The 11,459-nt window shown below is 41.8% G+C and overlaps 1 protein-coding gene across 1 annotated transcript; it reads right to left on the bottom strand.

Moving 5' to 3' along the window:
• Positions 1–9,898: 9,898 nt before the first annotated feature.
• LOC138871211 (uncharacterized) lies at positions 9,899–10,821 on the bottom strand. Its single transcript, XM_070149079.1, has 3 exons — positions 10,544–10,821; positions 10,401–10,429; positions 9,899–10,341 (listed from the first exon to the last, which is right to left on the bottom strand). The coding sequence occupies exons 1-3, from the start codon at positions 10,819–10,821 to the stop codon at positions 9,899–9,901; spliced, it is 750 nt and encodes a 249-aa protein (XP_070005180.1).
• Between the last annotated feature and the right edge of the window lie 638 nt (positions 10,822–11,459).

The raw sequence follows: 11,459 nt of genomic DNA, 5'->3' as shown, positions 1-11,459 counted from the left end.
GGACACGTGTGTTCCCTTAGTGAATTCATGTGTTTCTATAGAAATGACCGTAATTACTAATTCAACCCTAATTTAAAACTAAATTTCAGGTATTCCTGTGTTTGTCCCATGTTCGTCCCACCAAAGTCCCGTTTCTATATATTAGTAAAGTAAAATCTAATTTTCCCTTAGACAATTTTTAAGCTCGTTTCCTTTTGCTCTTTTATGATTGCAAAGATATCGAATGTCTTAGCATGTAATAATTGGGTCTTGTTCAGAGGTTTGAACAGGCCTCGTTCTTGACATTATTTTGTTTAAGACTCGTGAGGGGGATCGGTACGACCGGAAGTTTTCCCCAAAGTATTTAGAATATTTTAAATTATAATTTACGAGGGTAGCCTTTTGAACCGGTTAAGAAATTTTGAAGGCCTTATGTTTTAGTTACGGGTCCGGACATCTCCGAGTCGTTTTAGGATGACCATAGGCTTTTTAGTTCGGATGTTGCCCAATGGGCTTGTTACCCTAAGTCATCTGGTCTTACTCAAGACAACCGTCCACGAATGGGGATGGTCGTAGCCTTTAAAATTCGGGCACTTCCTAATAAGCTTTGTGACCCCAGGCTTCGATATCCCGGGTCATCCGAGCCTACCTTGGACGATAGTCCCTGAGTGAGGTGCCCCTTAGGCTCGATGTTTTTAGGGGACCAACTGTAACAAAGAAAAAAATTAAGGGACAAAATATTTATCCGCAAGGTAGAAACTTCCTTTTATTTTTGTGCATAATATACAAGATTAGACATGTGTAAAAGATTTGTGTTAGGGCTCAGGTGGTTTATGTGGGCGCGGTTCATTTGACTGTTTGGCTCTTACAGTAAATCCTATCGATCGAACCTAGACTGTTCGAGCACAAAGATTCTTTCCTTGCTAAAATTATTATCCGAGGTCGATGCCCCCAGTATTCGATGGCCGATCATAGAGAAGCCTCGGATACTATTGATGTGATCCTTGGCACCGGTTCATAGACGATCTTCAATTCTAAGTTAGCACGATCCGTTGTTGCCTCGTTATAAACCTTGCCAAAAAATTCATTTGAGACAAAACCGGTTCAAGGAAAAAAGAGTGCAACGCATGCCTTCAGGAGAAAAAGTTGCATCACTTCTTGAATATTACCTGCAAATGTTAGTCCAATATATAAATAAAAGAAATAAATAGGGTTTTACCATAACATTAGTATCATTTCAAGTGAGTTACGTTTCAATTGTTCGGTAGTCGCTCACCATTTATTGCTTCAAGTTTGTACGATCCCTTTCTAGTGATCTCGATAATTTCATATGGACCTTCTCAGTTCGGCCCCAGCTTCCTTTCGTTCGGGTTCCAGTTGCTTAGTGTGACCTTCCTTAACACCAAGTCCCCAACATTTAAGTGTCGAAGATTGGCTCTTCGATTGTAATACCTTTCGATCTATTGTTTTTGTGTAGCCAACTAGACGAGGACGGCCTTGCGCCTTTCATCTAAGAGTTCTAGGCTCGTATTCATGGCCTCGTTGTTTGACTTTTTGGTTGCATATTGGAACTTGCGACTCGGTTCTCCTACTTCGATTGGTATTAGTACTTCGGCGCCGTAAACTAATGAGAACGGGGTGGCCCCAGTACTGGACTTCGAGGTCGTACGGTATGCCTATAGGACTTCGGGAAAGATTTCTTTCCATTTTCTTTTCGCGTCGGTCAATCTCTTTCCGAGGTTTTGGAGTATGGTTTTGTTCGTGGACTGTGCTTGCCTGTTCCCACTAGGGTGGTAGGGTGTTGATAGGATTCTTTTGATCTTATGGTCTTAGACAAACTTACTCACTTTGCTGTCGATGAACTGCTTCCCATTGTTGCACACGACCTCGGCCGTTATTCCAAACCAGCATATTTTGTGGTCCTAGATTAAATCAATGACCTCCTTCTACCTGACATTCTCAAACTCTTGGGCTTCCACCCATTTAGAAATATAATCAGTCATAAATAATATAAATTGACCGTTATCGGGTGCCCATAAAAAGGGGCCGATAATGTCCATCCCCCACTTCATGAACGACCAGGGTGATAAGATCGAATGCAGCAGCTCCCCGGGCTGATGAATCAACGGAGCGTGCCTTTGACATCCGTCGCATTTTTGTATGAACTCTTTCGCGTCCTTTTCCATGTCGATCCAGTAGTAGCCGGCTCTGATTATTTTCCAAACTAATGATTCGGCACCCAAATGATTTTCGCAGGTGTCTTCATAGACTTCCCTCAAAACATACTCGGTGTCTCTTATTCCTAGACATATTGCGAGTGGGCATCAAACATTTTCCGGAACAGGGTACCGTCTTCAGACAAGCTGAACCGGGTCGTTTTCGTACGTAGAGCCCTCGATTTCTTAGGATCCGAGGGCAATTTTCCAGTCTTCAACTATTCTATATATTTGTTTTTCCAGTCCCAAGTTAGGCTTGTTGAGTTTATCTCAACGTGACCTTCTGGCACTATCGCTCTTATGAGTTGTACAATCACCCCTGAGTTGAACTCATCATCATTGACCGATGATCTCAAGTTAGCGAGAGCATCGGCCTCGCTGTTTTGATCCCGAGGCACATGTTGTAGGGTCCTCTTCTTGAATCGATGTAATGTTACCTATAGTATATCCAGGTATCTTTGCATTTGTTCCTCCCTGACTTCGATCGTCCCATTAACTTGATTCACTACAAGGAGGGAGTCGCACTTAGCTTCGATCACCTCTACCCCCAAGCTTTTGGCCAGTTTGAGACCTGAAACCATGGCCTCATACTCGACCTCATTGTTAGTCAATTTTACAGTCCTAATAGATTATCTAACTATACTACCTGTTTGTAGCTTCAATACTATGCCAAGTTCGAACCCCTTCGCGTTCGAGGCACCATCCGTAAAGAGGGTCCAGATTCCTGAAGAAGTCCTCGAGTTCAACAACAACTCTCTTTCGACCTCGGGTATTAAGGCCAGCATAAAGTCGGCCACGAAGTCTGCCAGAATTTGAGACTTAATGGTGGTCTGAGGTCGATACTCGATATCGTATTAGCTAATCTCTATGACCCATTTAGCCAATCGTCCTGAGAGTTCGGTTTTATGCATTATGTTTTTCAATGGGTAAGTAGTTGCAACATATATAGGGTGGCATTCAAAGTATGATTTTAGCTTCCTAGAGGTGCTTTGCCTAGCAAGCGCCAACTTTTCTAGGTGAGGATACCTAGTTTCGGCCTCGCCTAGAGTTCTGCTAACATAATAGATAGGAAATTGCATACCTTCTTCTTCCCAGACCAGGACTCTAATCGGGTCCAACCCTATACCACTATAGAATGGCAAGAGTGGTCGATGCAGCTTTTACCCGAAAGGTCGGGATCGAATCCACAGAGAGCTAATATGGGTTTGGAATTGGGTTTCTATCTAATCTAGCTATGTGCAATGTTCTTAATTACACTTCCAATCATGCTTTGTTTGGTTAATATTATACTTTTAACACTAATTAAGAATGAGAATAAGCTAAGTATGATATTTTTGTAAGGTTTTCTCAATTGGTAAAAAGGCACTAGGGAAGTGACTTAACCTTGGTGAGTATCTAACGGGGTCTAAAACTTAGGGAAAACTTTTTGTAATAATGATCATGATATAACCATTTCACATAGTTACTCACTCTATAACTCTTGATAGTTTGAGTGACTTTGCCCTAATTAGCTTTCTCAAGCCTAATTGGGTGTTTAAACAATGCAAGCAAAATCGGCTCAATTCGGGTATTACTATCTCTAGGTTTAACCCTTTAATTGGGTCTATCAATCTCTTGAATGCACTCCAATTTTTTGTTATCCTAGATTTTCTAGACTTACTCTCTCTTTCTCAAGAAGAGCCTAAGTCTAAAAGGCACAAATCAGTGTTTGCAACTACCAATTCAACAATTAAAGCATAAATCACGCTAAATATCATTAACCCATAAACATTTAAGCCCTAAAATTGAAGACTCATTAAATACCCACACTAGGGTTGGGTAACAACCCTAGAATAGGTTTAGCTACTCATAATCAAAGAAGAAATCAAAGATGGAGATGAAATATAAGCCATAAAAAGTAATTACAAGAGTAAAATCTAAGATTAATTGCTAAAGATGTTCTAAAATTACTCAAAAAGGTAAAAAAAAAATGGTTGTTCACGTGCTCCCCAAACAACAGATGACCTAAAAAATTAAAGAAGAACTATTTATACATAGCTAAATTTTCCAAACAAAATTGCCCCTACGGAGATTCCGCTAAAAGCGGAAAATAGGTCGCCTCAGCACTATGACTACTGCGGCTGCGAAATATGATCGCGGACCGCGCCTTTCAATTTAAGCTCCCAACTAATGTTCTCTGATTCTTCATTCAACTGAGGGAGACAATTGGGCCGCGGCCTCGTCAGATGATACCATTGCCGCACAATTTCACTGCGGGCAGCGGTGACTGTTAAGGCCAGAATATGACTCTTTGAACCTTGCCACCACTGAGGGCGTTGTTAAGACCACCTCAGCAGTGGATCCTCTGCGTCTACATCTATTTCTTCTCCATCAGCGGCCTTTTGACTCAGCTTTGAACTTGTGCAGGTTTTACTCCTTTTTGAGCTGGTTATGACTTCCTTGTCTCTTTTTGACCAAACACTACAAGCAAGCATAATAAGTTAGCTTTCAGGAATACTTGTACATACTTTTAATCCAAAACCTAAGCAAAAAGGAGCATAAAATAGGCTAGAATCCCTAGTTATCAACTCCCCCAAAGTTAAGCTTTTGCTTGTCCTCAAACAAATAATGTGATTCCCACCTCCTCAAGATAAAAGAAAGGAATATTTCAGCTGTCCTAAAGTAACCTCATCAAAAATCAATTGGGACTAACAATTACCTTCAACTAAAATGCATTATTAACAATACACAAACTTTTTAGCACCATGGCTTTAGTGCGACACAAAAGCATCAAGATTTGACTCAAGTCATCAAAGGAACTCTTTATACTACATTGGTCATTGTGGAACCCAAACTCATACTCCTCGACTCTCCATATGCGAACCTCACTTTTAGACTGTAGTACTCAGAATGAGGATTGTGGAAAATACACCCATCTCTCTCAAAGGAAGGTTACAAGTCCGACTCTAAGTACCATAAGCTTGCCACTTATGTGAGTCACCACTAATGTAAGCTCACTCAACTCAAGATCATATAGGTCTTTTGCGGGAATGTAATGAAGGCTTTGGTTCAGGGTAGGAAATATTGGTCTATGAAAGTTTCATCTTTCCTTAAGCACTTCATTTCCTTCATTTTGGCTCACATTTTCTTGACTCTTTAAGTCATTTACTTCTTCCTTAGGGGCTAGAGAGACACACTGTCACTCTTTCTTATTCATTTCAATCCTTTTTCTCTTTTCTAATCTTTCCAAGCCTTTCATCTTTGCTTTCATTGAATCCCTTCATTTCGTCCACATTGTTCACTTTGTTTTTGACTTTTTGGCTTTTCTTTTTTTTCATTTTGTACCTTTTATCACTTTTGCATTCCTTATCTCTCCCCCAAAACTTATGCTTTTGCCTTGTGCTAAGGAAAGATCGGGTGCCAAGAGAGGATCATTTTGGAACGGCTAAAGGCTTGTATCATGGTTATTGAAAGAATAAGGGCTATGGCTCAATGGGGTTGACTAGGAATATCATTCTTGGTGGGCTATGGATGTTTTCAAGTCTCAATTTGTATCAAGGAGAGCCTATAATCACTTCTCAAGTCTAGGATTTCGCCTAGACAAACATTATCGGCAAGTTCTAGACTTACTGCAACGGGACTTGGACTTGCAAATTAAAACCTCACCACACACACTATAGAATTGCTAAAGAGACAGAGTCGAGGGCCCACAACAACCTTTGCTAAGATTTGAGCAACACAAATGGTTCTGAGAAACTACTCGATGATTGTTTAGTCAACACAAGAGTCTCAAGGTCACAACTATCACCATCTTATACATAACAATTTGTTTTTAACCATAAGGTCAAAGGTAAATGTGTTAGGCCCAAGTGAAGCTTTGCCTGAGGCACTATTGTTCACTAGCTACTATTTACACAAAAATGAAAAGAACATAGACTCAAATCCTTAAGAAGGTTGTCATGTCATCCATCATCGGGAAAACCCACCCGGTTCACACAAACTCTACCTTTGGAAAGAACTGTGGCATTAAGAAAACCAAAGGCTTATTGATTACGAAAATTTGTAAAAATAGAAGCTACAAACTAAAAATGAAGCTACTAAATGAAATAAGAAGCTATGCTATTAAGGAAAATTGCAAAAGAAGTTATGAAGTAAAATACGGAAAGTAAACTGAATATGTACAATAGGAGATTTAGATGAATATACATAACGGGGAATGAATATATACATGAGAAAATAACTTTATATACAAACCGAGATTGAAAAATAACTAAAAGTAAAATAAATAGTAAAGTTATATACATACCAAAAGTGAAAATAATAATAAAAGAAAAATAAGTGTCATATTTATATCCCAGAATCACAAATCAAAGTAGGACCACCCCCCCCCCCCAAATAAGAACTAGTATTGTCTTCAATGCTAATAACAAAAGAATTAGATTAAGGAAGGGGTTAGAGAGTAAAGAAAACTCCCTATGGATCCTCTGTCTGCATGGGGTCCCGTGGCTGGGTCCCTAGATTACCTCCCTCGGGGTCCTGTGGCTGGCCTGAAGCACCTCCCTTGGGGTCCTCCATCTGAATATCCACGTCATCAGCCTGAGGAATCACTCGTCTCCTCCTAGGCTCGCCATCAGCCTCCTGCTCTGGTATCTGCTCTGTTTGAGCTACTGGAATCTGGTCCTATAATAATAGTTCCAATGGTAGGTCTCCAGCTAACTTCATCTTCTCCACCTTTCCTCTCAACAGCTTCACAGACTCCTTTGAGGCCCGAGTCTTTTTCAGCTTCTTCGTCTGCTTGCTCAGCTCCTTAATTGATTTTTCTTGAATTGAAAAAGCATCTATGATGAGATTTTGGTTGTCTAGGAGCTTCTTCTGGTTGTCCAGAAGCTCCTTGAGAGATTCCTCCACTGAAGCTGGCACCTGGGGCTGTGCGTGAATTGACTGGGCTGCCTTTGAACGTGATAGTACAGACAGCTTAGAAGTTGCTGCCTGCATCCAGTTGTTGATGCTGGAGAGGGTCTGGCTCAACCTATGTGCAGTCAAAAGGTATGCTGACAAGGAGGGCACTTAGGAAGGCATGGAAGTAGATGGTCTGAGGTTAGGATCCGGTATGGCAGTGGAAGGCTCAGAAGTAGTGACCACCATTGTTGGATCTTCAGACTGGCCAGTAGAAGTAGTCGCTTTGCCTTTGGATTTGGGGTTGACTGGACCCTGAAGGTTGTACCATGAGAAGGGATTCTTGGGTTTCACCTTGATATCTAAATCCCTTTTCTCGACCTCCTGATCCTCCAAGTACATGGTAAGGAAGTTCGGAAAGAGGTAGGATCTATCACCCTTGTTGACCACTCTGGTAATCACCCTAGACATGATATTGACATTGATCGGGAACCCCGCCATAATAGCTACCACTATAATCTCCCGGGAAACCGACATGTCACTGTCATGAGTAGTGGGGTCTAATCTGCTGCAAATACAATTTTCCCAAGCCTTTCCCTTGAAGTTTAGGGTGTTCCTATAGATAGGGACCCCCGCTGCCAACCAAGCTGGAGTAGTATCCGGGAGAGCAAGTAGTGATGCCAACCACGGGCGGGCCGCCTCATCCATTGCATCCTTCTCTAAGTACAATGACTCATCTTCATCATTAAAACCAATGTAGTCGTTCAGAGTCTTTCCATCAAAATTGATCTTCAGGTTCCGCACCTTAGTCACAACTGTGACCTTTTTTATGTGGACGACATTGGCATAAAATTCCTTTACTAGGTGCTCATTAGCATCCGGCACCCTACTTGTAAAGTAATCCCACCCCACTCTTTCATTAAAGTGCTGCTTCACATTGGGGTTGTGGGGCAAAAGATCCAACTCTATAAACTGACGCTCATGTATGAGTGACCTTTGAGGCCACCACTCCCTGAATTTGTGATATGCCTGCTCACTGACAAACCTTTGTTGCCACACCTCTGAGTTTCTTGTCCTCTCCAAGCCTCTAGTCTGGGTATCCCCCCTCTCCCGTCATCTAGTGTCTCAGCATATACATCAATGGGCTCCAGTCTATGTGGGGAGGCAGTAGGAGAGGCTGATGTTGAAGACTCACTACTCTCCACTGAGCCATCAGATGACTCAGAAAAAGTAGGAGAAGTAGGAGAAGCTTGGGGTGTATCTCTCAGTCGAAATCTCCCTGGGAAGTCTAGTACATGTGTGGGCACATAGTCAATCTCTGAGGCCTCCCGGGATGGAATATACTCACTCCCCTCGGAGTGGGATGCAGCTCTATTTGCAGCTTTGATATCTTTCCGTATTTTCTCACTAGATTGCTGCACTGCTAGGGGTAACTTGATTTGTCCTCGTCTCCTACCTTGGGAGGACTCTGCTTTCCCTTTTTTGGTCATTGCCACCTTTTGTTTTAACCATTGTCTGCATACATAATCAGTGGAAGATTGTTAGTACTGGCGCTAAAAGAAGCAATAAAGAACAGCAAAGAATAGTTGACATCATTGTAAAAACTTGCAGCCCCGCTGACAGCGGATAAAGCACCGCGGCCGCGGAATGAGCACCGGTGACCGCGGAAAATTGGGCGCGGCTGCGGAGGTATGGGGATCAGAATACCCATCCTTTGATTCTATGGTACCACTGAGCGCAAAAAATTGGGCGCGGCCGCGAAAGTTACACCGCTGTCCGCGGAAAAACAACCGCGGCCTTGGACCCATATTATTTACTTATCTGAAGATGTGCACCGCTGACCACGAGAAATGCAGCGCGGTCGCGAAGGTTGGACCGTTGTTAGCGAAATTTGTCACCGCTGATCGTGGTTTTTAAAGCTTCCAACTCAGCTTTTGCACAGATGCTGACCGCAAAAATACCACTGCGATTGTGGAATTCAAAAACGAACTGAGCAATTCCTAGGGTTTCTATTTTTCTTCACATTAGTGAATATCATCTACGCTCTTAACCTCAACTAGCTATTAATTGATCACCTTTAACTATTTAAGCCTAATTTAATTAATATGAATGAACCCTGAGATAAAATTAAAAGAAAAAAGAGGAAGAAGATATAAAAACTAACCAATAAAAGAAAAACAAGTACAAATCAAAGAACAATTAGGAAGTGAGATTACCAGATGTGTAATGAGTAACGAGAAAAAACTTTAATCTTGTGTTTGTGCAGATTAGGACTCAGATGAACAGTAAAATTTTAGCTTGAGAGTGAAGATATCGAAAAAGGTAAAAGGTCTCATGACATCCTACTTATAGAAGGTACCCTAGGACCCACAATACTCACCTGGCGCGGCCATAGAAAATCACTGCGGATTGCGCTTTTGACGACCAGAAGGGCTGCTTTATTGAGATTGTCGTTGAGAGCGAAAAATGGAACACGGCCACAGAAAGGCACCGCTGACCGCAAAAAATGCACCGCGGATGCGGATGAAACGTTAGAGAAGTCTCATTTAAGACTTTGCAATCCCGAGTCCGCCACCAATTTATGCCTCCGCGACATGACCACCGCTGACCGCGAAAAATGGAGTGCTATCAGCAGTCCAACTTCAGACTATGCCAAATTTTTCCAACTTTGTCCTGCACTCCGTCAAACATTCCTACACATATCTCATAACCGGTTAGTTCAACACAAATCCTACACTAAGAAGAAAATCAAAAAGAAGAAAAAAACATGGGTTGCATCCCAAGAAGCACCTGATTTAACGTCACGACGCGATGCAGGTTACCATCAATCATTTGAGATGGATCACTGCCACCACGTGGCTGTCATCAAACTTGCCAATATAGTGCTTCACTCTGTGCCCATTAATTCTGAAGATTTCACCATGTTTGTTTTTCAAATCAAGAGCACCAAACGAAGTTACAAGCACCACCTCAAAAGGTCCACTCCATTTTGACTTGATCTTTCCTGGAAACAGTCGTAACCGGGAGTTGAATAGGAGAACCAAGTCACCTTCCTTAAGTTCCTTGCTACGAGCATACTTGCCATGTAAGTACTTCATCTTGTCCTTATACAAGGACGAGCTGGAATAAGCATAAAATCGGAACTCATCAAGCTCATTGAGTTGCTCTATCCGGAGATTTGCTGCAACATCCCATTCAAGATTTAACTTTTTCAAAGCCCACATGGCCTTATGCTCTAACTCAACTGATAGATGGCAAGCTTTCTCAAATACTAACCAGTACGAAAACATACTAATCAGAGTCTTGTAAGCATTCATATAAGCCACAAACCATCATCCAGTTTCTTTGACCAGTCAGTCCTATTTGCATTGACAGTCTTTGACAATATGCTCTTAATCTCCTTGTTGGAGACCTCAACTTGCCCACTAGCCTGAGGATGGTAAGGGGTTGAAACCTTGTGATTGACACCATACTTTGCAAGCAAAGTGTCAAATGCCTTATTGCAGAAATGAGAACCCCTATCACTTATGATTGCTCTAGAAGTGCTAAACCGAGTAAAGATGCTCTTCTTGAGAAAAGTCACCACACTCCGGGCCTCGTTGTTGGGTATAGCCACGGCCTCGACCCACTTGGAAACATAATCAACGTCCACCAGAATGTACGTGTTGCCACAAGAACTCACAAAGGGTCCCATGAAGTCAATTCCCCACACATCAAATATGTCAACCTCAAGAATAGTGATGAGAGGCATCATCCTTATTTGAAATTGCACCTGCTCTCTGACACTCATCACATCTCTTCACAAGTTCACCCGCATACTTCTACAATGTAGGCCACTAAAAATCATAGCTAAGCACCTTTGAAGTTGTCCTCGCCCCACCATGATTACCACCGTAGGGAGAGGAATGACTCACACTTAAAAACTTTCTGCTCTCTTTTGTGCTATTTGCTACTGCTCTAAGTTAGCCGGCTGCAAGCCAAGGCTAACCATTGTGTCCTACTGTTCTTTCACTTTTCTTACTATCATCTTTACTAGTATGTTTAAATTTTAATTCAAAATTCTAACAACAATATGATTTTCTTATTGCTTCAGTTCATCCTGTTTCTAGTTTGCTTCTATTTGTGGTTTTATTGTGAAACTTGTAATTGATGTATACATTATTATGTATTCCCCTTCCTTTAGATCAGCATGTTACCCCTCTGTGTTGTTTCTGAACATGTCTGCACCAATTATCTCTATGTGTTTACCAACATGTGTTCCATGTATTCCCAAACCCTTTGACCCCTGTTTGTGACTACTGAACCTGCCTTGGTGTTGTGACTCCTGGTTGTGTATGAACCTGTCCTAAGGTGTTGTGTTTGGACTTCTGTTCATTTCTTCAATCTCTT

The sequence above is a fragment of the Nicotiana sylvestris genome, chromosome 6 (assembly GCF_000393655.2).
Source record: "Nicotiana sylvestris chromosome 6, ASM39365v2, whole genome shotgun sequence".
Taxonomy (NCBI): domain Eukaryota; kingdom Viridiplantae; phylum Streptophyta; class Magnoliopsida; order Solanales; family Solanaceae; genus Nicotiana; species Nicotiana sylvestris.
The sequence above is the reverse complement of the archived record's forward strand: the minus strand, read 5'-3'. Positions and strand labels throughout refer to the sequence as shown.